Source organism: Idiotropiscis lumnitzeri, chromosome 2, assembly GCF_059441095.1.
Source record: "Idiotropiscis lumnitzeri isolate Australia: NSW breed Sydney's pygmy pipehorse chromosome 2, RoL_Ilum_1.0, whole genome shotgun sequence".
NCBI lineage: Eukaryota > Metazoa > Chordata > Actinopteri > Syngnathiformes > Syngnathidae > Idiotropiscis > Idiotropiscis lumnitzeri.
In genome coordinates this window covers 9,610,620-9,637,577 of record NC_142392.1, presented here as the reverse complement: position 1 = coordinate 9,637,577, position 26,958 = coordinate 9,610,620, and the positions used below count along the sequence as shown (strand labels likewise).

Here is a 26,958-nt window from a genome sequence, read left to right as displayed (position 1 = left end):
TTCCGTACGTGCAACGTGTCCTGCTGACAAATAGCGCTGCACCTCTAAGTGCGCACACGGCAGAAAACTTGCGTTTACCAGTGACGTCTTCCATCTTGTGGATATTTAATGCAAAGTAACACGCCAATAACTCGATGCTTGTTTTGAGCGTCCATCCTGTTGACAGATGCGCTTCCTTATGAACACAGTTTGGCGCGCGACCGCTGTGTCGACACGATTCTGGTAGTGGTCACGTGACTTTCTCAAAGCAGTACGCGCACCGACACGGGGTTTGCCCTGGAAGCTCGGCGCGCGCATCGACGCCTCGGTGTCGCTGGACCCATCACTACCTTTTTCGTTCCCGTCGCTATTCCCCTAGTGTCAGTTTTTCCACTCGCGTCTTTAGTTGCACTTTGTCGGTATTGCGTATGATTTTATATATATATAGTGTTCCTGTTTTGTAAAAATAAATATCTTTGTTAAAATTCATCTCTCTGTGTCTGCGCTTGAAGAGTCCTGATCCTATTTTCCAGCTGTGATGGAAAATACCATAACAAAATATTCCGACCATGGACTCTGCGGACACAGAGAAGATTTACAAGGCTCTGGCCAGCCAAGGACGATTGGTGGGACAGCAGGAGACTGAGCTTGCGGACCCCCGCAACGCAGTTGGCCAGCTGGCCCACCGTTTTGAGAATTTCGATGCCCGCATAGGTAGCCTGCTGTCACGCACTGTCTCGGGTTCCGACCCGATTGTCTTTGCGACCGGAGCTCTCCCGCCCGGCTACCACAGTCGCGAGCCAAATTTACCTCACCCCTCCCATTATGGGGGGGAACCTGGCCTTTGTGGGGAGTTTATTCATTAATGTAGGTTAAATTTCGATCAAGAGCCCCTCACGAATGTTCATGACAGCACCAAGGTAGCATTTATGATGAGTCTCTTGACTGGCCAAGCTAGTGCTTGGGCCATGGCTGTGAGCAATGCCCGACCAGACCTCCGGTCTTCTTTCCCTGCTTTCCTGGCTGAGTTTCAGCGGGCATTCCATCACACAGTTGAGGGAAAGGAGGCTGGAGGTGAACTGTTAGATTGCACTCAGGGCAGCTGATCGGTGGCCGACTATTCCATTTCTTTACGCATTTGCACGGCGGAAAGTGGTTTTGATGACTGTGCCTTACGAACCGTGTTCCGCCGAGGAATAAACTCGGCTTTAAAGGATGAGCTCGCCGTCCGCGAGGTTACGGCATCACTGGAGGAGGTCATCAGCCTGGCGATCCGTCTGGACAAATGCCTGAGAGAGAGAATCCGAGAGAGAGGAGCAGAGCAGCTTCACACTGAGCCAGCGCACCCCCGGGTCCTAGTGCCTCTACTTCTGATGAACCTATGCAGCTGGGAGGAGGTCGGCTGGATGCGGTGGAACGACAGCGATGGCTCAGGTCGGGGTCTTGCTTCTATTGCGGCTTACTGGGCCACCGGGTGTCTTCATGTCCGACACGACCCTCACGCCGGGCACCACCACAGAAGCAAGGATAATTCTGTAAGTCGGCTATCCGCCACCTCGAGCACCCCGACTCCGGGGAAGAGAACTCAAGCCTCGAGGTCAGAGGACAAATGGACATACGACCTGGGGACACTAAAAGACTTGAGATGGACGGGGAAATTATTGGACTAAGTACTAGTATCCACATTCGTGCCCTCGTTGATTCGGGAGCGGATGATTGTTTCATTGAACCCGGGTTGGTCGCTAAATTAGGTTGCTCGGTCAGAGAATTAGGAAAACCCGAGAGAGTTTGCGATCTCGACGGGCGACTCCTGGCGGATATTAAACGGGTAACGCAAACGTTAACCTTAAAATTATCAAGTAACCACGTAGAGAAATGGTCCTTTTTTTGTCATGCCCTCCAGAGCAGCCCCGATTGTTCTTGGGTTACCCTGGTTGAGGTCTCACAAACCGGTAATAGATTGGGGTAGGCTGTCTTTTGAAAATTGGAGCCTTTATTGTTATGCCCATTGTTTACGCTCAGTGGAAGAAGGACTAAGTACCCATGCCACGCCACTTGAAATTATTTGCTTAGATAATGTTCCTGAAGTTTATCATGACCTCCGCTCCGTTTTCAGCAAAGATAGGGCTCAATCCTAACCCCCGCACCTTCCATATGATTGCGCCGTCGAGCTCCTTCCGAACTCGACCCTTCCTTCTGCTCGCCTGTATAAGTATCCCAGCCCGAGCAAACAGCAATGAAAGAATATATCACCAACACCCTTGTGGTGGGATTGATTCAGCCTTCAAAATCCCCGGTGGGATATGGATTTTTCTTTGTAGAAAAGAAGGATATGACATTACGCCCTTGTGTGGACTACAAGAGTCTGAACGATATCACATTGCGGTTAAAAATCGCTATCCACTTGCGGTGCTGGACTCTGCTTTTGCTCCGTTGCAATCAGCAACAGTGTTTTCCAAATTAGATTTACAAAGTGCTTACCATTTGGTGAGAATACGCGAGGGGGATAAATGGAAGACAGCCTTCAAGACGTCCTTTAGGCATTTTGAATATTTGGTAATGCCTTTCGGATTGACCAATGCCCCCGCAGTTTTTCAGAGCCTAATCAATGACGTCTTAAGAGATATGTTGAACGTCTGTTGTTTTGTTTCTCTTGATGACATTTTAACCTTCTTGAATTCCGTGGAGAACACCAACGACACGTCCGGGCCATCTTGCAACGTTTACTTGAAAACAAGTTGTACGTCAAGGTGGAGAAGTGTGAGTTACACAAGAATTAGGCCGATCCGGCCAAGACCCGCGCTGTGGTAGATTGGCCGACACCCACTAACCCTAAACAGCTGCAGCGTTTCCTGGGTTTCGCGAATTTTTACCGCCGCTTTATTTAGAATTACAGTCACCAAGCATTACCCCTCACTCGTCTCACATCCGTCAAGACGATCTTTATCTGGGATCAAAGGGCTGAAACCGCGTTCCGTGGCCTCAAACGAGCCTTCACCAACCCGCCTATATTGCGTCACCCTAACCCTGAGTTTCCTTTTGTTGTAGAGGTGGACGCTTCTGATTCAGGAGTGGGGGCGGTGCTATCTCAGCGTTCTCCAGTCGACCAGAGACTCCATCCCTGCGCCTTCTTATCCCACCGGCTCAGTGAGGCCACTACGATGTGGAGAATCGGGAACTGTTGGCGGTGGTCCTCGCGCTTCAAGAATGGAGACACTGGCTAGAAGGCTCCATAGAACCGTTCACCGTGTACACTGACCATAAGAATCTCTCATACATCCGGACTGTAAAAAGACTTAATCCTCGCCTAGCACGTTGGTCCTTGCTCCTCAGCCGATACAATTACACCTTAACATATCTCCCTGGGTCCAAAAACACCAAGCCGGACGCCCTGTCACGCATCCATGATCCAGTGGAGGAAAGGCCGGGACCTGACAGCGTGGTGCCAGACCATTGCTTGGTGGGATCCTTGCAGTGGGAGATAGAGCAACAAATCCAAGGGGCACAGGACGATGCCAACAACCCGTCCGGGTGCCCAGTGGGCCGGTTATTTGTGCCGGCCCAACTTCGCACAGAAGTACTAAAGTGGGGCCAATCCTCCAAGGTGGCATGCCATCCCGGGGTTCGTCGTACCCTCGGGCTCATCTGTGCATCGAGTAAAGCATCGCATCAGCCTCCAGCGGGGCTTCTGCACCCCTTGCCAATACCTCCACGACCTTGGTCACACATAGCCCTGGACTTTGTCACGGGTCTGCCTGCCTCTCGGGGCAACTCCGTCATACTCACCATTGTGGATCGCTTCTCCAAGTCTGCTCACTTCGTCGCCTTGCCTAAGCTTCCATCTGCCCTAGAGACGGCCAACCTGCTTGTGCTTCATGTTTTTAGGCTTCACGGAATCCCGACGGATTTGGTGTCCGACCGAGGCCCACAATTCGTGTCCCGGGTGTGGAAGCGATTCTGCCGGTCCCTGGGGGCTACGTCAAGCCTGTCATCCGGGTACCACCCTTAGTCCAATGGACAGTCTGAAAGGACATATCAGGACCTGGAAGCTGCTCTGCGGTGGATGTGTCTCGATCGGCCATCCTTGTGGGCCGACCATCTGCCATGGGTGGAGTATGCGCACAACACGCTGGTCTCGTCTGCCACGGAGCGCTCTCCCTTCATGACCGCCTATGGCTACCAGCCTCCGCTGTTTCCATCCCAGGAGGGGGTGGTGGAGGTTCCGTCCATCCAGTTCCATCTTAAGCGGGCGCATTGCATCTGGAGGGAGGCCAGGGCGGCCCTGTCCTGCACCGCCGAGCGCAATCGGCGGATCGCTGACCGCCGTCAGCGTCCCGCCCCGGTCTACAAAGTGTTCTGTTCTGCTTCAGGGTTGCATTCACTCACACGATCGCTTGAACTTTCACACGATATATTGTATGCACCACACGTTACTTTAAGCATGTTTTGTTGTGAGTGTGGGACGCAAACCCCACTCTCTCCTTTTTATCATCACTCACCAGACATTAACACTCTACTTTCTCCTACACACCCTAACATTAAACCAATTGAGCATCATAAGACATAGACCCGGGAATCATAAACATGGGACACAACAACCCAGTAGAACGCAGCACAGCAATGGCCACAAATTGCCACGGGACACACACAACGTATAGACAATTGCACAACAAATACATGTCACAAATAACATTCAGACAACAGCACAAACACACAACAGAGCAAGTGAACCACATTGGAACACCCTGAAATCAAGAAACTGTCAACAATATCGGAACACCTTAAAATCTATTCTATATTCCAGCAACCGGAACGCTCCACGCCTCTGTCAACCACGTATATCGTGACTGCCCGCTCTTTTACCGTGACTGCGCACTCTTTTTTTAGGTTGCAGTGCGACCATCAGCTCGTCAGCTGTGCACTTCCCTCCACCGTGTATGCCTCTGCAGCGACAAATATTGGCGGTCCGAAAGATCCAATCTTTCCCAGCCTCAGGCCACTTATATACTATACGATACTATACTAACTATACTGAGCGTCACTTTATTGGGATCGCCGTGCACACGTTCTGCTAGTCAGCTGTGCATCCCCTTCTTCGACTGCCAGAGCAGGAGTCCCCCTTTTTGACTCCGGGTGCTAATTTCTGTTGCCGGCCGACAACAGGAGCCCCCTACTTATTTCACCTGCGTACGCTTCCAATATTACTAGTAATCCATGCGCAATCTACATTCTATACAAAGCATTCCTGAAGTCGAGAAACAATATATCCAGAACCACTGACAAAATTTAACGGTCTAATAATCGGCCACGTCTTTCCACTCTACAATATAACAAATCAGGAGACTTTGAATAAACAGGCTCTCCCCTACCTTTGTTCTGATTGTCCAGGCCTGGAATATTGTAGAGTGTGAAGAACAAGCCGCAAGGACTCCCTTTTTGAGAAAATCACGTCGGGGTCACCAAAAATGTTGGCGTTGAGCCACCGAGAAAACGAGAAATATTTCGTAAATGAACCTGAAAAGCCAAATTTACTCCAATGCGTGTTCGTTTTTTGTACTCAAGAAGAAAAGGGTCAAATAAAGACTCAACAGCTGATTAGGGTTGTGATATTTTAGTTTCTTCGATTTCTTGAGTTCAGGAAATAGTACAAATACAGATATCTGGGCGGCTTTTTCTTAATCTGACGAGAAACTGTACTCGGACGAGCACAATCGAAAAATGTCGCGCTGATCTCAGCCCAGCCTCACATTTTATAGGAGGTTTTCTTTGTCAAGGGTCATGTAGGTTGAATCGGTCGTCCTTGCTCCCTCCCCCGTCCACGTCCAAGGCTCACCTTCTCAGGCAGGCGGCAGTCTCTCCGTCTCTCCTGCTCACATTCCCCTGTAATCTCGTCAGTGTACAGATTGTGTGGTGTATGTTTTCCCAGATCAAATTATGTTTTTGGTGTTCCTGATCGCGTCCCTGTGACATCCTCCCCGGCCCAACTTGATATGTTTGTATCTTCTATGGCCTATGTGGAGAATGTGTTTTGTCGTATTTTCCATGAAGTGCTATCTGGTTTGTCATCAGTTTGAGCTGAGCAGACTGAATCTGTTTGTTCTGAATGAGAGTGTGGGTCATAAAATTCTATGTGTGCAAGTTTGAGGTCTTACATTTAAACTAAGTCATATAAATTTAGCATATGAATGCATCAGTAAACACCATGACTACAATCCCAGTCAATCTTATCGATGCACTGCACTTCTACTTTCATTTGATAAATGCTTTTTGTTCAATCAATGTTGAACATATTCAGTAAATATGAACCTGACCTTTTGTCCCATAAGTGTTTAAAATAATGCCAGCAATCGTAATACAATCCTTCACTATTAATTACATAACGCCTACAATAAAGCATAACTTTAACTCTATTGATGAAAGTAAAGTTTAATTGTGACTATTAAGTAACTCAGTGTTGGGCCTTCAATGCCTTCTCTGCTGGCCAAACATAATCAATAAAAAAAAAAAATCATAATCGTCGCATGGATGTCATATTATAGCTGAGCGTTGTATTTTTAGGTGAGGGTTTTGAATCCAATCGGAATTCCGCTCGCTCGTGTTGCCAGGCAGGTTTCACAATACGGGGAGCGGGCATTATGCATTCTGAGGCCTGAAGACGCAATTCTGTGGGCATCTCTTCTGTCAAAGTCAATGAGCTTTCATATTTGTTCGACGGTTGCGATAGCCAATCAGATCACGAGTTGGTTACAGTGAGCCTTTTCGCTGGCCTTACGCTGAGGGTGATGAACGCGTTTTGTGATTGGATACTCACTCGTGAGGGGGCGGCGCTATGCAGAATCAACACACCAAAAAGTCGTAACTGGCGACCGTTCGAAAATCTAAAATATATTCTTGCTTTTTTTTAAACCACAATGGCCAAAGGAGGGAAAAGCATGGATTTAATGTTAGATACACTTGCAAGGACATTTTCAAGTCGGACCTTTCAAGAGAAGCTACATCGTCCAACACTCACTCAGTGGTGCGTAAGTGTGTTTCTGGATATTATTTGTCCAGCCGTGGTGTCATAAATGATGGTATTTTGATGGGGATTCATTCTAGTAGAACAAAGTAGGAATTCCCTGAAGGCACAGGTGTGAAATGCACTGAAGTAATTTAAAAAGTAAAAGTAAAAAAAATTACGATTGTTTAAGAATGTGCAAGAAAGAAAAATGTTGACAAATGTTGATAAATAATGATATTTTCCAGAAGGTATTTATTTCTTTGTTGTTTATTCATTCAATTCTATACTTATTTCAATATTTGAGTATTATTTTTCTTTCAATATGTAGTATATTTTGTCTTTGAAGTGTGGGTCCTTGCTGCCTTCGGGAGAGGCAGCCGAGCAATGCTGGATTGGTGATGGAAAAGAACAAAAGAAAGAAGAAAGATTTTATTCTCCTCACATGCTGATGTCAAAAGAAGTCTCATCTAATTTTCCCTTGTTGCATATGCATTCCCATCCCGCTAGTCGTCGGGATTTCCCTCCAAAAGTCCCCCAGAGGGAGAGCAGATGCGTCTCCCCGTTGATACGACCAGTCTACTCGTGACCACCTTAAATTACTTCCATACCCTGGAAGGTCACTGACCTGGCGAGAGAATTGCCCCCACCATAAACAATGCTCAGGCCTATTTTCTCTCAGGGCAGTACAGTGAACCCCCGCTACTTCGCGGTTCACCTTTCGCGGGTTCAGTGCTTCGCGGGTCTAAAAAATATTCGGGAGCATTGTAGTTTCGCCGAGCGGCACAAGGGGGCACTGAAGCGGTTAGACGGCCGGCGTGCGCCGAAGAGGAGAGTGGACGAAGAAGAGAGTGGCCGAAGAAGAGCAGGTTCCCCCGGACGATTGGTGGCGACGGACACGATCGGACACCGTGCGTGAGCTCCGAAGGAGACCGGCCGGCGTGTGTGGCTGTCAAGCCGAAGATAAACAACTTCCGCCCGGGCACTCGCGCTGCGACATTTGGCTTCGTTCGGGACCGTGCGTGAGCTCCGAAGGAGACCGGCCGGCGTGCGTGGTAGTTAAGCCGAATAGGAGCACCTTCCGCCCGGGCAACGGCGGAGAGCGAGGCTGTCAGTTATGAATGAATGAATAAATAAATGAAGAATGCCACCTTTCATTTCACTGTCATGATCCGTGCCTGTCATGCCGCGTGTGTTTTTGTTTTTTCAGCTGTGGGGGGTTCCTCCAGCGATCATTTCGCGCCATGCCATCAGCTGCTGCGAGACGCGCTGATTACACTGACTATATTGTGATTATAATAAATATTGTAACGTTGTATAATAAATCAGGCCAATTTGTCCATCAGCGAACGCTTTTATTATTAAGCCAAAAACGGCTGCTGTTGTTGTTGTTGTTGTTGTTGGGCTGGCGCCTGGGCGGAACCTCCCAAGGTTCGCCCAGCTAGCGCAATCACCTTCTGCGGCTCGGTGGAGAGGCCGTTGTGAGGGGGAGGTGCGTCGCCGAAAATCCTCTGCCGGAGGGGAATGAGTCGGGGGCACCGCAGGAGCCATAGCCAAAAGGTGGCAGGAGATAGTGGCGGCGCCCTCTCCCAGACCGGTCCTCCGGACCGAGTCGTGGGGTAATATGGGTGCCGGCAGGATACATTCGTCGTCGACGGGGGACCGCCGACTCGTCCGGGAGACCACGTAGAGGTTGTATCCTTCCTCCCGGCGGCTGCTGTTGGCCGCAACCACGCCGATCAGAGAGAGAGCAACACAACAACAACAACAAAACGTTCACTCCCCTGCTGCCTTCACAGCCTCCACAGAAAAGAGGAAAACACAGAACCCTTGAACTATTTACAAAGTCGCTACACTACCTTTGTATCACCACCTTTTTTCCCGTGTCTGCGTTTGGAGAGTCCTGTTCAATCCTCCAGCATAACATTCACAGGGCACACCGGACGGCGTACCAGCAGGTAAAAGTCGAAGTAATTAAATAAATACAAAAAGAAGTAATTGAATAAATACAAAAATAATGGCTGGGGAATAAAAAAATAAGTTTTAATAATATTTGTTTTTTTGTTATAACATGAATTTCACTCTCTCTCTCTCTCTACCAGTATATATATATATATATATATATATATATATATATATATATATATATGTGCGAAGTATATATATATACACGGTGTTTTTTTTTTTGTTTTTTTTTTTTGAAGGTGCGACACTACTTCGCGGATTTTCAGTTTTCGCGGGTGGTCTCGGTCCCCATTAACCGCGATAACCGGGGGTTCACTGTATCTGGTTACATCGGAACTTCAGAACCAAGACTGGTCACTTCTGTGAGCTCCAGTCCCTTCATAGTTTCATAAAGAGAATTACTTCCCATATCTATATTAGGCCATTTAAAAAACAACTTATTTTTTCATTTATTTCAATTTATATTTAAGCTTGCTTATGTAATAATACAATATTTATTTAATTATTTTAATATGTAAAATTATCAACAATTTAAACCTTTTTATTTCACACTTGAATATTTCTTAACATATCTGTTCTTTTGAATATGTGTGCAATTTAAATTATTCCATCCATCCAGCCATTTTCTGCCACTCATCCAGGGTCGGGTTATTGAATTAATTTTTTAGTATTTTTTATAATTCAATATTTATTTCAAGATCAGGACTCTTCTCAATGAGTTCAATATTTATAAAATGTTTCTATATTTGTTATTAATTGAATTAAGTCTGTATGTGATTTCCAATTTTACATTTTAATATTTTCCTATTTCACTATATAAATAATCCAATCTATAAAAAATATAATAAAGCATGAAAAAAAATATTTGGTATATTTGACAAAATGATTTTTTCCGAAGTGAGATTCTGCTTCGCAACAAACCCCAAACGATTGATAGAGCCCTGTATTTGGCCAGTCAGAAATTTATTCAGAAAGCATAATATTAAATGTATGTGAGGGGATATTTGAAGAGTTTGAGTTTTGTTCAATGGACCATACATATACGAGCCAGCCAAACACAGCGAGAAAACCAGCGCTGACTCCAGTCGCCATCAAGTTGCCAACTCCTGACATTCCAAAAGCTTTGAGAGAAACTGAGACTATTCGCGTTTCTCTTTCTGGTTCTTTTTATAGTTCAACTTCTCGATCAGTTTTTCACCTTTTCACACAGCGTAATGGAGGCCAGTTGAGCAAGTGGAACAAGTGATTTTATTGATGATTGTGGAAGGCAACGATTTCATAAGCACCGTTTCTTCTCACACCTTTTCCATTAAGTAAAAAGACAACTGAAAAGCATAACGTTAACAAATGCTCCAGGCAAAGGCAATTAATTTCATTAATAATGTTTGATATGAAAACAAAAAAAAGATCAACATCACTCAGGGACAACGGATGCAAATTAGCCATTGGCCATAATCTGGCATATTTACAGGAAACTGTTTGATTAATATGCACTGTCCCTGTATACTTTCAAAAATAAAAACAAATACAAATACAAATACTCAGACACAATGGTTCTTCTGGCACGGATCACACGCTTAATGTCAATAAAAAAGCTTTGCAAAATTCAATACAGTGAACCCCCGCTACTTCGCGGTTCACCTTTCGCGGGTTCAGTGCTTCGCGGGTCTAAAAAATATTCGGGGGCATTGTAGTTTCGCCGAGCGGCACAAGGGGGCGCTGAAACGGTTAGACGGCCGGCGTGCGCCGAAGAGGAGAGTGGACGAAGAAGAGAGTGGACGAAGAAGAGCAGGTTCCCCCGGACACGATTGGGGGCGACGTTTCGCGCGGTTCGGACCGTACCCGAGCTGCGGTCGACGTGCGTGGCAGTTAAGCCAAAGAGAAACAACTTCCGCCCGGGCACTCGCGCGGCGACATTTTGCTTCGCTCGGGACCGTGCGTGAGCTCCGAAGGAGACCGGCCGGCGTGTGTGGCTGTCAAGCCGAAGAGAAACAACTTCCGCCCGGGCAACGGCGGAGAGCGAGGCTGTCAGTTATGAATGAATAAATAAATAAATGAAGAATGCCACCTTTCATTTTACTGTCATAATCCGTGCCTGTCATGCTGCGTGTGTTTTTGTTTTTTCAGCTGTGTGGGCGTTCCTCCAGCGATAGTCTCGCGCCATGCCATCAGCTGCTGCGAGACGCGCTGATTACACTGACTATATTGTGATTATAATAAATATTGTAACGTTGTATAATAAATCAGGCCAATTTGTCCATCAGCGAACGCTTTTATTATTAAGCCAAAAACGGCTGCTGTTGGCCACAACCACGCCGATCAGAGAGAGAGCAACACAACGACAACAACATAAAGTTCACTCCCCTGCTGCCTTCACAGCCTCCACAGAAAAGAGGAAAACACAGAACCCTTGAACTATTTACAAAGTCGCTACACTATCTTTGTATCACCACCTTTTTTCCCATGTCTGCGTTTGGAGAGTCCTGTTCAATTAGGGCTGGGCGATATGACCTCAAATCAATATTGCGAGAAATCGAGCAATTTTACCTCGATAACGATAAATTCCCACGTGGACTAAAATCAAAATAAATGCAGGAATTGCATATTGACTGTTTTTTTTATTGACCAACTGGTACACTTTACTTTCAATGAAAAATAAAAGTACAAAAATAATTTGTATGAACATTCCAAATAGCTTGCAGGGTTCGCGGTTAACTTTAAAAACTGCTTGCCCATAGGGCAAGTGCCACTAAAATTTGCCTTGCCCGAGTGGCCAAATTACTTGCCCAACTTGGGCAAGTGACAATTTTTTTTCTCTAAGAATAAAATGTTTATGGTTGTAAAATGTGCGCCACAAATGTAAATAAACATATAATCTGATAAGCATAAATTAATCTTGTTTTCATCATCAACCATGAAACCCTACTCACAAGAGCAAATGTATCATCATGTGCAGTTATTGAAAATGTTAATTGTAGTTTTAATAATTAACAAATCTGCATGTTAAATTGGGAAAATGATATTACAGCAATCCAGATGATCAATTTTAAGTCCAGGAGAGCGTATTAATTGAGGAATCACATGAGTAAATTATGAGTGTGGCAAATTTGTGTATTCCTTTAAGACCAGTGCCTGTGGTGCTGCCTCCATAAGTTTCATAGCATAAACAGAACACAGTCACTGACACTATGTCAGGTCACATCATGGAGCTAATGAATTAACAGCCAATAATCAAATATTACTCCCTTCCTTACTCACAACTGAATTGTCTACTTAAAAATATTCGAGCTATTTTAGTCATGTCAGAGGAATCCGAAATGTTCGGATTTGAACGAACTCGCCACTTGTAAACATGCGCAGAAGGTAAGAAAACTTCCGGCTGTCAATTTTCGGCCGAAATATCGTAGGTTTTTGTTGTGTTTTTCAAACTTCAAATGAGGATGCGACTACAGAGAGTTCCAATACTGCGGGATTTATTGATGTCCACTTTAACTCGACATTCACTGAACTAACTGATCCCCGTTGCGCCCGCCCATTGCCCCCGATAAGGCCAATGGACCATACCAAAACATAAGGGGGTGTCTGGGTTAAACCATCACCATACAGTGCACACAAACAGATCACACCACCGTTTTCGTCAAAATTAAAGATATTTGGCTGCTTTAAAAAATGCTTGCCCGGTCGGGCAAGTTGCCCATAATTTTACCTTGCCCGTGGCCAAATTTCACTTGCCCCGGGCAATCGGGAAGCGGTTAACCGCGAACCCTGAGCTTGCTTTGCATGACTTGAACAATGTCACAAAGAAAAAGGGTACCTCTTGCGAAATCTTTTTCTGCAAATAGATTGCGCCAAGATGCTCTCATGATGTAAATAATGGCAAATAAAAAAACGCTAAATAAAATGAAAGAAAATGTCAATGCAAGCCAAATAAACAAGTGGGCATTATCGGGGAAAATGTGCCGTCTCGAGTACTGCGCAGTCGCCACTTGTCATCTATGTAATGCACAGTCAGGCTCAATCAGGGATCCATGTTGCGACCCGACCACAAGTCGGATGTAGATGCAAATTGCTTGACATGTCTAAGCTCCCGGCCCGATGTAGTCCATATCGGGAAATACGGCTTTCATGAAGCGTTTAAATCCTGTGCGCGCCACGTAACTAGAGGAGCTTTATCTTTAGCTATGTGCTAGGCTATCGCGTCCACCTCTGAGACGTTCTCTCGTATGGTGTCGCCTCCGTTCATGGGCTGTTGTCACTTGTCGAACCTTGCTTCTCACTTTGAACTTTCAGCACAGCATGGTTGTGTTGTGGGTGGTGAGAAAGCTTCTGGGTTTGAATCGCCAGCAACGAGAGCGACAGACGGGTGGAGTCACATGACTAGAGGCGCTGTAGCGGTCTTAAAGGGGCATGAACATTGCCGCAGACAAAAGGCTTTTCTTTTTTTATTCACCGAATTTACCGACATGGGCAAAATGATTTCGGTCATTGTAATAAATTTCGGTAACGGTAAATTTTCGGTTTATCGCCCAGCCCTATGTTCAATCCTCCAGTTCTGCTGGAGGATCATAACATTCACAGGGCACACCGGACGGCGTACCAGCAGGTAAAAGTCGAAGTAATTAAATAAATACAAAAAGAAGTAATTGAATAAATACAAAAATAATGGCTGGGGAATAAAAAAATAAGTTTTAATAATATTTATTTTTTTGTTATAACATGAATTTCACTCTCTCTCTCTCTACCAGTGTATGTATGTATATATATATATATATATATATATGTGCGAAGTATATATATATATACACGGTGTTTTTTTTTTTGTTTTGTTTTTTTGAAGGTGCGACACTACTTCGCGGATTTTCAGTTTTCGCGGGTGGTCTCGGTCCCCATTAACCGCGATAACCGGGGGTTCACTGTATATATATATATATATATTTTTTTTTAAGCATTTTTGAAGGTGTGCCGCTACTTTGCACCTGTACATATTTATATATATATATATATACATACAGGTGCGAAGTATATATATACACGGTGTTTTTTTTTTTTAAGGTGCGACGCTACTTCGCCGATTTTCAGTTTTCGCGGGTGGTCTCGGTCCCCATTAACCGCGATAACCGGGGGTTAACTGTATATCATATTTTATTCAAAATCACATTTACATCTTACCACAAAGAGTCAGTTCCTTCAGTTTTTTGTTCTTTTTTTTAAGCTTCAAGGATCGCTGCTTTTCTCACCAGCACAATCGTGTTTCTCCGCATGCTGTTTAGTGAAGAATTTTTTAGCACAAACGCTGCAACTGAATGGCTTGTCTCCACTGTGTGTTCTTGTGTGGTTTCGTAAATGCGACTTTTGAGAGAAACTCTTGGCACAAACTGAGCAGGAAAAAGGTTTTTCATCACTGTGTGTTCTTCTATGGTTTGTTAAAGTTGAATTTTGAGAGAAGCTTTTGCCACAAACTGAGCAGGAAAAAGGTTTTTCGCCACTGTGCTTTCTTGTGTGGCTTGTTAAACCTCCCTTTTGAGAGAAGCATTTTCCACAAACTGAGAAGGAAAATGGTTATTCTCCAGTGTGTGTTCTTGTGTGAATTATGAAATGAGACTTTCGAAAGCAACTCTTGCCACAAACTGAGCAGGAAAAAGTGTTTTCTCCACTGTGTATTCTTGTGTGGTATTTTAAACTTGATTTTAGATAAAAGCTTTTTCCACAAACCAAGCAGGAAAATGTTTTTTTTCAAGTGTGTGTTCTTGTGTGAGTTATTAAATGAGACTTTCGAGAGCAACTCTTGCCACAAACTTAGCAGGAAAAAGGTTTTTCACCACTGTGTGTTCTTGTGTGGCTTGTTAAATTTGCCTTATGAGAGAAGCATTTTCCACAAACTGGGCAGGAAAAATATTTTTCACCACTGTGTTCTTGTGTGGATTGTTAATTGAAACTTTCGAAAGAATCCTTGGCCACAAACTGAGCAGGAAAAAGGGTTTTCTCCAGTGTGTGTTCTTGTGTGGTATTTTAAACTTGATTTTAGAGAAAAGCTTTTACCACAAACCAAGCAGGAAAATGTTTTTTCTCCACTGTGTGTTCTTGTGTGAATTATTAAATGCGACTTTTGAGAGAAACTCTTGCCACAAACTGAGCAGGAAAAAGTTTTTCTCCAGTGTGTGTTCTTGTGTGACAAGTTAAATTTGACTTTACAGAGAAGCGTCTACCACAAACTGAGCAGGAAAAAGGTTTTTCCCCACTGTGTATTCTTTTGTGTGCTATTAACCTTGCCTTTTCAGAGAAACCTTTTCCGCAAACTGAGCAGGAAAAATGTTTTTCTCCACTGTGCGTTCTTGTGTGCCTTACAAAATGAGACTTTCGAGAGAAGCTTTTGCCACAAACCGAGCAGGAAAAAGGGTTTTCACCACCGTGTGTTTTTCTGTGCCCTTTTAAAGACAGCTTTGAAGTGAATGAGTCAGTGTGACATGCCCTTTCACCTTTGGCTTGCCCACCGTCAACGTCATCATCGTCATGAGCGTCTGATGTGTCCTCATTATGTACTTGTGATGGCCCACAGTGGTCTTCATCACCTTCTGTTGTCACGTGATGACTTGAACTGCTGCTTGGAGGCTCCGCCCCTCTGTTGTCCTCACTCTCATCCTTGTTTTCATCTTCAGTCTTTATAGGGAGAACGTTCAGTGGTGACTTGTTGATCTCCTCCTCCTCATCCTCCTCCTTTTTGATGTGAGTCAAGTCTGGCTCCTCTTTCACAGAACAGAGATCGTTTTCACTGACGTCTGCAGGACACAAAAATACAAATTTGGTTTGGTCAAGTCAAATCTCAGGCGGCGACTTCGACTTATATTGTTTCTACCATGCTACCTTGACTTGTGCCTGCCGCACACGGAGCAATGCGTGCAACCCCGATTTGGACCGGACCATGGGGGCATTTCACAAAATTACGTCCTACGATGTAAACCTCCCTTTAGCAGCACAACTGTGATAAACGAGCATTTAAAAAGGAAGCACGTTGCGGCTGATGCCAGATTTAATTCCTGACATAGTCACAGACGTTTCTGGAAGCGAGCTGAAGTTAGCACACACAGGCTATTGTGTGCGTCTGATGGAACACCTGTTGTGGGACCCTAACATATTAATGGGGGCCACTGGGGGCCATCGCAACATAATGTCATTGATAAAATAGGAATCCTTCAAGTGAAATATGTTTACAAGTATTTCTGTTAGGCTCGCCGGTCGGCGAGGAGGGGTGGACCCAAAATGCGAGGAAGCCGGGATTAGGGTAACTTAAAGGGAATTTATTCAACAAAACGAAACCAAAAGGCAACAAGGTACTAGGGACAAAATAACAAAACAATGAGGACGAACAAGGGTGCGACAGGACAGAACTGAACTAGACTGTGAAACGGGGACAATAACAAGTGACTACGAGCTATGATCAGGAATGACAGCAAAGAGTAACGGTGGCATGAGGAAAGGGCAAAGCAATGGGAGTGCTGTCCGCAAATGGGGCAATGCACCGACGCTGAGCTGTCGGCACGGGGTGGTTAAGTAGTCCATTGATTAGGGGAGCAGATGGGAGTCAGGTGTGCGAGGCTAACGGGGAACAGGTGCGTGGCCGGTGGGAACGGAGAGTTGAGGGGAAACGCCACTACTCAGCTGACCGGGGTAAACAAAAACAAGGACAAGGCATGGGACGTGAAAAATGACAACAAAGCCCTGCCATGACCGACACGGATCATGAACCCCCCTAAAGGGACGGATCCCAGACGTCCCAAAACAACAAGGAGAAAAAAAACAAACAAAATTGTCCAAAAACGAGGGTGGGCAGGAGGGGACCATGGCCCACGCTCGACGGATGTCCGGGGGGCCAGACCAGTGAGTCCCTTCGTGGCCCTTCAGGCGGCCGTCCGGGTGGCCAGACCTGCAAGTCCCGCCGTGGCCATTCGGCGGACGTCCGGGAGGTCCAGATCGCCACATGAAGTACGGCGACGAGGCTGAGACGAGAAGCGGCAGCGGGACGCCGGGCGCAGCCGAGGCAGGAGCTTGGTGCTGCAGCGGACCGTCGGGGGGCGCCGAGACAGGAAGTGGGAACGGCGGCGGGCCGTCGGGTGCAGCAGAGACAGGAGCTTGGTGCAGCAGCGGATCGTCGGGTGGCGCCGAGACAGGAACTGGGAACGGCGGCGGGCCGTCGGGTGCAGCCGAGACCGTAGCTTGGAGCGGCGGCGGACCGTCGCGCACAGCCGAGACAGGAGCTTGGAACGGCGGATCGTCGAACGCCACCGAGGCAGAGACGAGAAGCGGCGGCGGTTCATCGGACGCCGCCGAGGCAGAGACGAGAAGCGGCGGCGGTTCATCGGACGCCGCCGAGGCAAAGACGAGAAGCGACGGCATGTCGTCGTCCACCGCCGGGGCAGGAACCGGGAGCGACTGCGGGTTGTCGAAGGCCGCCGAGGCAGAGACGAGAAGCGGCGGCGTAACGTCGTCCACCGCCGGGGCAGGAATCTGGAGCAGCGGCGGGGTGTCGAGCGCCACCGAGGCGGAGACGAGAAGCGGAGGTGGGTAGTCTTCCACCGCCGACGCCGGAACCTCGAGCGGCGGTGGGTCGTCGAGCGCCGCCGAGGCTGAGACGAGACGCGGCAGTGGGTCGTCAGCCACTGCCGAGGCAGGAACTTGGGACGGGCGCAGGGCGTGCGCCGTCGGGTCGAGGACTTGAGGCGGACGCAGGGCGTGCTGCGCCGAAACGTGGACTTGGGGCGGACGCACGACGTGCTCCACTGGGACGTGGACGTGGGACGGACGCAGGACGTGCTCCGTCGGAATGTGGACTTGAGGCGGACGCATGGCGTGCTCCGCCGGAACGTGGACTTGAGGCGGACGCACGACGTGCTCCGCCGGAACGTGAACTTGGGGCGGACGCAAGACGTGCTCCGCCGAAACGTGAACTTGGGGCGGACGCAAGAAGTGCTCCGCCGAAACGTGAACTTGGGGCGGACGCAAGAAGTGCTCCGCCGAAACGTGAACTTGGGACGGACGCAGGACGTGCTCCAACGGAACGTGAACTTGGGGCGGACGCAAGACGTGCTCCGCTTGAACATGGACCTGGGGCGCTGGCAAGACGCGGGATCGGGGCTCAGCAGCCAGCGGTGAGCCAGATCGGGGCTCAGCAGCCGGCGAGGAGCCGGGACGGGGCTTAGCAGCCGGCGAGGAGCTGGGACGGGGCTCCGTAGCTCGCGGGGAGCCGGGACGGGGCTCAGGAGCTGGCGGGGAGCCGGAACGGGGCTCAGGAGCTGGCGGGGAGCCGGAACGGGGCTCAGGAGCTGGCGGGGAGCCGGAACGGGGCTCAGCGGCTGGCGGGGAGCCGGAACGGGGCTCAGCGGCTGGCGAGGAGCCGGAACGGGGCTCAGCGGCTGGCGGGGAGCCGGAACGGGGCTCAGCAGCTGGCGGGGAGCCGGGACGGGGCTCAGCAGCTGGCGGGGAGCCGGGACGGGGCTCAGCAGCTGGCAGTGAGGCGGAGTGGGGCTCTGGAGGATGCAGCTGATGAGGGACCGGCGCTGGAGGCTGCAGTTGACGTGGAGGCGGCGTGGGTTGCTGCAGCTGACGTGGAGGCGGCGTGGGTTTCTGCAGCTGACGTGGAGGCGGCGTGGGTTTCTGCAGCTGACGTGGAGGCGGCGTGGGTTTCTGCAGCTGACGTGGAGGCGGCGTGGGTGGATGCAGCTGACGTGGAGGCGGCGTGGGTTGCTGCAGCTGACGTGGAGGCGGCATGGTCTGTGCAGCTGACGTGGAGATGGCATGGGTTGCTGCAGCTGACATGGAGGCGGCGTGGGTTGCTGCAGCTGACGTGGAGGCGGCATGGTCTGTGCAGCTGACGTGGAGATGGCATGGGTTGCTGCAGCTGACATGGAGGCGGCGTGGGTTGCTGCAGCTGACGTGGAGGCGGCGTGGGTTTCTGCAGCTGACGTGGGGGCGGCGTGGGTTTCTGCAGCTGACGTGGAGGCGGCGTGGGTGGATGCAGCTGACGTGGAGGCGGCGTGGGTTGCTGCAGCTGACGTGGAGGCGGCATGGTCTGTGCAGCTGACGTGGAGATGGCATGGGTTGCTGCAGCTGACATGGAGGCGGCGTGGGTTGCTGCAGCTGACGTGGAGGCGGCATGGTCTGTGCAGCTGACGTGGAGATGGCATGGGTTGCTGCAGCTGACATGGAGGCGGCGTGGGTTGCTGCAGCTGACGTGGAGGCGGCGTGGGTTTCTGCAGCTGACGTGGAGGCGGCGTGGGTTTCTGCAGCTGACGTGGAGGCGGCGTGGGTGGATGCAGCTGACGTGGAGGCGGCGTGGGTTGCTGCAGCTGACGTGGAGGCGGCATGGTCTGTGCAGCTGACGTGGAGATGGCATGGGTTGCTGCAGCTGACATGGAGGCGGCGTGGGTTGCTGCAGCTGACGTGGAGGCGGCATGGTCTGTGCAGCTGACGTGGAGATGGCATGGGTTGCTGCAGCTGACATGGAGGCGGCGGCGGACCAGGCGCAGCAGGCGGGCCAGGCGCAGCCGAGACGGGGGACCTGATCCCTATCAGCCTTCTTCATGTCGGCCAGCTGGTCCCGAAGCGAGGAGACCTGCTTCTCCATGTTCCTCTTGCACTCCTCCTGCTGCCGCAAGCGAGTGGAGAGGCTCAGCTTCTGACGAGTCTCCTCTTGGAGCAAATCCTGTGCATCCTGCAGCTGCGACTCCACTGAAGAAAGGTCTTTGCTGAGTTTGATGTTCTTACCCTCGGCTTCAGTCAGAAGGCTGTTGACATTGTCCAGCTCAGACTGCACTTTGGCCATCTCCTGCCTCTGCTGTTCGCTCTCTCCAAGCTTGACCTGCAGCTCCTGAACCTGGTACGCCGCCTTCTTCCGACGATGCTCGGAATCGGAGTTGCCTTGCATCAGAGTCTTGAGCTCGATCTGCACCTCGTCCCATTCGCTCTCGAGAACCTGCTTTGCTTTCTCCACCGACATCTTGTTCCGTTTGGCCTGCTCCAGTTGGTCATTAAGCTCATCAAAAGCCTGGTTGTGATTCTGTCTCTCCGATTCCAGATCCTCCTGCAGCTCAGCGATCTGAGCTTCCAGTTCCTGGATCTTCTTCTGGGCTGGGTTCTCGGCGGCAGCCTCCTCCTCAATCTTTACCAGTGCAGCCTGCAGCTGCTCCTCCTTTTCGGCCAAGAAGGAAAAGCAGGTCTGGAGTTCTGAAATCTGGTCACTGAGTGAGTCCGGGTTGCGCTGGGCGTCTAAAAGATGGTAGATATACTCGAAGTCATCCTTGTGATCTGAGTCGACCAGAACGTGAGGGACCTGGTGCTCAAAATCGTCGGCCAAATCGGAGTCTATTATAAGGTGGTGATGACTGGGGGGTAGTCGTTTACATTGCCAAGGGGAGAAGAGTCAGACGAGGTACGGAAGGCTGAACCAACGGAAAGGCACGGGGCTGGTCGGCAGGCTGAAGAGGGTGGTTGTCCGAGCGGCGGCGCCCATGACGCCGCCGTGAGCCTCTCGCTGGGTCCTTTCTTGGTCGGTGCATTCTGTTAGGTTCGCCGGTCGGCGAGGAGGGGGTGGACCCAAAATGCGAGGAACCCGGGATTAGGGTAACTTAAAGGGAATTTATTCAACAAAACGAAACCAAAAGGCAACAAGGTACTAGGGACAAAATAACAAAACAATGAGGTCAAACAACGGTGCGACAAGACAGAACTGAACTAGACTGTGAAACGGGGACAATAACAAGTGACTACGAGCTATGATCAGGAATGACAGCAAAGAGTAACGGTGGCATGAGGAAAGGGCAAAGCAATGGGAGTGCTGTCCGCAAATGGGGCAATGCACCGACGCTGAGCTGTCGGCACGGGTGGTTAAGTAGTCCATTGATTAGGGGAGCAGATGGGAGTCAGGTGTGCGGGGCTAACGGGGAACAGGTGCGTGGCTGGTGGGAACGGAGAGCTGAGGGGAAACGCCCCTACTCAGCTGACCGGGGTAAACAAAAACAAGGACAAGGCATGGGACGTGAAAAATGACAACAAAGCCCTGCCATGACCGACACGGATCATGACAATTTCTTTTTGCATTTAGAGATAGAACTAAATGTTCCTGGGCTTGTTGGTAGAAAAGGGGGTTGTGGCGTACTCCCTTTTTAAGCCCATAGTAAGCCAAAGATGCAGATGGATTCCTTGCAGCATGCGCTTGTCCACTGATCGAGATCCGTGCAACCCTGGGTGGATGCATTAAATGTATTTTAAATGTTTGGATGAGGTGAAACTATGCACACGAGCACAAAACAGTGCAGAGCCACCGGAGGTTCATTGACCGAGCCAGTAAAAATTTCATAAATAAGACCAATACGTACTTGATTTATTTTTAAAAAATTAATCCTTTGTGCTTTATCCACTAAAATTCATCAACCGCCATTGATCTTTTTGCCGCAGTGTGCACAGTTTTTGTCAAAAACGAGACAAGTCTGCACAAATGAATCACCGGGCCAAGATTGTCTTTGTCACTCGCGAGGAGTAGTCCGCCAAAGAGAAAAGCGTTCCCGCTCCTGTGCGGCGTTTTATTGAAGCGCAGCAAAGCAATTTGTATGTCAACTCATAAAGAATGGAAAAACATGAACACTTTGACTTTATCACACTTCTGTTCAATGCGAGCTAAACGGTTTTCTGTCAAACACGGTTCAAGACGTGCATCTGTTTTTGTGGCTTCCTGCTAAACTGCCAGCATAGACACAACTCTGTTACCACTGAACTCACGTTTTCCTGTTTAAGAGGTCCATGTTTTTGTGACCTTCTATTAACCCGTAAGCATAGTTTTGAAACATGATGACATGACAAACTTAATTTCTTTCACAATAAGATAAAAACTTTCGCAGATATAGCAAAAACAAATTGGAGAAGCTGTGGACCAGAGCACAACATCAGTCAGACCCCGGGTCCACCATAGTGTCGAAATTCGGAAAATGTTGCATAACAGAGGAATTCGTAATGGGTGCTGAAACACCACACCCTGCAAGTCACATGGAGTATTCTACATCTGAAATTAACTCTGCCAACCGTCTTCACCAATGGACCTAAATCTTTAGTATGATGATGCGCACCAATAGTGAATGTGATTTGTGGCTCAGCGAACAGAGACAATTCATACAGTTTCCTCTGCTCTGGGGCAAGGCACACATGCGAGGCAGCACCGGTAGACATCACAAATACATAATCCTAATGCAAGACGCACTTCTGACCCTCGAAATTAGGTGAATGTATCCTGACAAACCAAATAATCATAACTCAGTGTTCAATGCAAAGGACCAATTGGTGGTTTGAAGGGGTGGAGGCGGCTTCACTAGGCAAACCAGAGCAGGAACAGGACGTACCACCCGCGGGAGGATGGAGACCCTGGTCTCAGAGCTGCCCAGTCGACTGGAACGGAGGACAACATATGCTTCCCCGCCGGATGTGCACAGTCAAATTCAGTCCCACTCGAATTCCAGTGTTTCACAGGTGTGGGTTCGGTCCATGGCAGTGACTTGGCCAATCTCAAGAGTCCCACAAGCATGACAGTGTTGTTGCTCACTGGGATATGCAGAAGAAGCTTGCAAAGCGTGGAATATCTTGTTCCACCATCAAAAACTGTTGTCCATCAATCGTCACCTGAATGCCAAGACCTGCCGGTCCTTGAATGCTGAGGCTCCGCGGGCACCCCTATCGTGGAATGTGGTCCCAATCGGGCTGAGGCGTCAACTGTGCGTTTGGAAGCCATAGAAGCGTTGTCGGAGGAGGGGGTAGCGATGGCGCCCCGGTGCTAGTGGACCTCTTTGTGACTGGCATGGCGCTGGACCACAGGATGGTACATTTCAGGAAGTGGCTCGGTTTGGACCGCTCATCACCCAGTGACCCCACACCCCACAGCAAGAGCACGTCCCACTCACAACCCATGTCTAGAACCACCCCTACTTCTGTTACGTGACCTTGTTGACCGGCCGGTGCGGACAACAAGTCTGCTGTGGCACTGCGTCACCAGAACCTGGCCCAGGAGCAGCGGAAACGGAAAGAGCAGACGCAATGGGAGCTGCATGTGTCGGCTGCTGCATTAACTGCTTCCCCCCGTTTTATTTTATTTATTTTTCCCATATTCTTTTTTCCTTTCCTGGTGAATTAGCACTCTTGGCCCTCTGAACCCGCAAGTGTAACAATTCTTTTCTCCATCCAATACAATATTTTCTTTCATCGATGCAGAAACGGGGGTTCTACTCATACTGATTAGCAGTTTCTAATTGACGGACTGTTTCGCATGATGTCAGTAACTGGGAGGCGCACGCCCTCGAGGACGGCCACCCGGCACAGCTGTGTGGTGGTGACACTATTGGACGGGTCACTGGCGGAAGCTTCAATCCATTCGCGTCTCGCCCCGTCTCCCTTAAGAGCTCACGAACTTAATCCCTCATCATATTTTACAAAAGCCAATGCCAATTGGTTTTGTCTTCTGTTTATGATTCATATTCAATCCCCATGAACACGTAAACTATAATTAAGCTATTCTTTTTTTAACTAACTAATACAGTGATTCTCAAATAGTGCCAGTTGCAAATGAAGAAAGCACTCCTCGATTTCCTTCAGAAGTACAACAGGCAGACTTGATGGGAGGGTTGCTCAGGCTGTGACGTGTCGGAAGCTGTTGGATGACCATCTGATATGCCTCTCCTCACTAGGGTCGCAGGCATCCTGGAGGCTATTCCAACTGTCTTTGGCAGTAGGCGGGGGGACACCCTGAACTGGTTGCCAGCCAATTGCAGGGCACACAGAGACGAACAACCATTCACGCTCACATTCATACCTCGGGGCAATTTCGAGTGTCCAATGAACCCACTATGCATGTTTTTGGAATGAGGGAGGAAACTGGAGTACAAGTAGAAAACACACGCAGTCATGGGGAGAACATGCATACTTATGTTGTCTTATTTTTTCATGGTTTATCATATTTACTTGAGGAACCTATGAATAAATCTTGTTAATCTTTGTGCGATTCATGTATCATGTACTGCCCTCCAGGTAAAATAAACTAGAGGGTGATTTAATTAAATAAAGTAAAGTAAATTTAATAGAATAGCCTCCAGGATGCCTGCGACCCTAGTGAGTAGAGGCATATCAGATGGTCATCCAACAGCTTCCGACACGTCACAGCCTGAGCAACCCTCCCATCCAGTCTGCCTGTTGTACTTCTGAAGGAAATCGAGGAGTGCTTTCTTCATTTGCAACTGGCAAATCTGGCCAGTTTACAACACTTAACTGGCTGAAGTTCTTCAGTCCAAGTGTGTCCACACACTCAATTCGGTCCAGGTGTCGCAATAATGATATTAAGCCTACATGCAAAAAAAGTCAAAAAGCCACAAAGTAACCGACTGAGGATCAAACAATAAACAAAATTACACATAGAAATAGAATTCCAATTATAAAACAACTGACACAATTTACTGAGGACAGCATAAATATTACATAAGGACTGCACTATTACAGTATGTAAAGTTCTATGATACAGTAGTATTATTTATTTATTTTATTTTTTATAGTATTAGCACTTAAATAAATATGTAAATGTGTGTTTGTGACTGTTTGCATATGCATTAAATTGATTACTGCATTTATCAAAGCAGGTGATTAGAGGGGGGGGTACTTATTGAGGCAGGTGCTGCCAGGATCGGTCCCCCCTGGTAACTTTGCTTAGAAAAGTGGGATCCTGCTCAAACTTGCCACACATACTCAAAATGATCCAATAAGCACACAGAATAAGTCACTTGATGGTTGGGGTCAATATTTTTGTGATTAGAGGGGGGTACCTATTCTGGCAGGTGCTGCCAGAATCAGTCCCCCCTGGTAACTGTCCTACTGCCTAAGTGGTCAGTGAATGCACCTCGAGTCCGACGCAGAACGCGAGTGACTTTATTTATTTTTTTTATTCTTTTGCTACTCTTGACGCAGCTATCGGTGGTTATAAAAAAATAAACAAATCAGTCAATTGGAATACAATTACGTGTTCTCTAACCGGATACCACCTATCTGTATGTTGCCACTTAATTTGATCTCGCTGGAAAAACGATATAGCCCACTTCACTAATCCTCTCCCCTTTCCATCGTGTTTTGATCACTGAAATTCCCTTATGGTAGCTTCATTGATTGCAAAATTTCTTTGGTCTAACACTAACTAATGCAAATTCAGGGAATTTCCCCCCGATTTCGGAGGAGTCAAACGCTTACTTTACGTGTTAAATTGTAGCGAATGGTGTGCTGAAACCCACACCGACGAAGACGACCACTTTTATGGAAACCCTGGTTTAAATTACAGCAAATCAAACACACAAAATCATACATTCTTCGTGCCTTTCAATGAAAACAAACGTAGTAACATCGCGCCGCCTTCAGTCAATGCGTGCGCGCTCCCGCGACAGGGGATACAGATTTTGGCAGGGGTAAGTACTTTGGTACGACACCGGCAAGTAAAAGGCAATAATTAAAAATAAAACGGCAATAACCTCGAACGCATTTCCCCATTTGTGATGCATATTTCTAATGATAGAAAGTAGTTCTTTACCAAGCAAATGCGAGTAAGACGTGTACAAACCTGCTTCGTGTAGCACAACACGAGGCTGCTTCCAACCTTCGCCCAGCAGTTGAAGATGTTGCTCGTTCTCTTCTTTTATTCCACAAAGTTCCTCTTTGTACTTGGGTGTCGTTCTTGCACACATTTTCAAACGTCAATCTCAACAAATCCGCACTTGACCTCTGCTTGGCGATAACTCGTGAGCTTCTCTTTGTTCGACGAGACGAATGAAAGATGGCGTCGTTTTTTTCCTTCGAGAAAATGGCAGTCTGTTCGTCACGAAAGCGGAAGAACAGGACACACCCCGCTGTGATATGATTGGCTGCTGGCTTTGTGGAGCACTGTCACCAACTCACCGACAGATGTCACCATTTGCGATGCAAATCATCGTTATCTTCTTCTAAACATAGAGAAAAACCTAAGATGCACATGAACAAACATTTTAGTTCCCAAATATGAACTTGAGAGATGTATTGAATTTTACTTTTGTTGCTGGTTTTGTTTTCACATCTGACACCATGTTGTTGGTTGGATAGTATTCCAAATGTATTTCCCTATTATTAACAGTTGACATGATAAAGTGATACTTTATGTCAACATATTTGCCTTTTTACAGGGTTTTTCACCAGGTTGTGATGTGATTGCGAATTTTAAATTAAAATATGTCACTCTTTTATTACTTAACTGTTATTGTGTTCGAAAATGATTTCGGTATTTATTTAAAGTACTGTAATATTTCATTATTTGTTTCAGTATTTATTAAACTGCAATAATTCACTCAAAATTTCAAGATTCATTGATCTGTTTTAGGAATAATTTAGTATTCAATGTTTAATAGTTACAGCATTTACTTTTTTAATTTTTGTTTCCCCATTTTGTTCAATCTTAATCTTATGGAAAATTATTTTGCAAGCACCAACACAAGGTTTTTAAAGATAACGATAAAGATGTCCTTTCATAGTCACACAATGGGGAAATTTGCAGTGTGACAGCAGCAAACATATTGATCACACCGAGGCGGTGGTGCAATGTGGCCGTTAATGTATAACATTAGCAGCAGACATTCAGAAAAAGCAAACCTATGCGAATATACACAGTATATACGTAAACACACAAATCCCCATGTGTATATACACACTTACATCCCACAACATTTACAAGTGTAAGGAAACACTCAGAATGTCTGTCTATGGTACAGAGGGAAAATTAATAAACTGCTGCAATGATAAAAAATACTGCTGTCATAACCCGTCTGTCTGTCTGTCATTATTTTGGTCCCCTAATAAATTGCTTAAGTTACACCTTCTCCAGCTTCCTCGCGTTCTGGGTCCACCTCCTCCTCGCCGACCGGCGACCCTGACAACTGCAATGATAAGACGACTGCAATGGTAAATGAAGGATTGTATTATGATTG

The 26,958-nt window shown here is 47.6% G+C and overlaps 1 protein-coding gene across 2 annotated transcripts in view; it reads right to left on the bottom strand.

Moving 5' to 3' along the window:
- LOC148341635 (uncharacterized) overlaps nucleotides 1-25,783 on the bottom strand; it is a 49,184-nt gene extending 23,401 nt beyond the window's left edge. For both annotated transcript variants that reach the window (XM_088287075.1, XM_088287076.1), the window contains exons 1-2: nucleotides 25,566-25,783; nucleotides 15,418-15,717 (exon numbers count right to left, since the gene is read on the bottom strand). In XM_088287075.1, the coding sequence (XP_088143201.1) occupies nucleotides 15,418-15,717; nucleotides 25,566-25,689 (424 nt within the window). In that variant the 5' untranslated portion in view covers nucleotides 25,690-25,783. The remainder of the gene's footprint in view (nucleotides 1-15,417; nucleotides 15,718-25,565) is intronic.
- Between the last annotated feature and the right edge of the window lie 1,175 nt (nucleotides 25,784-26,958).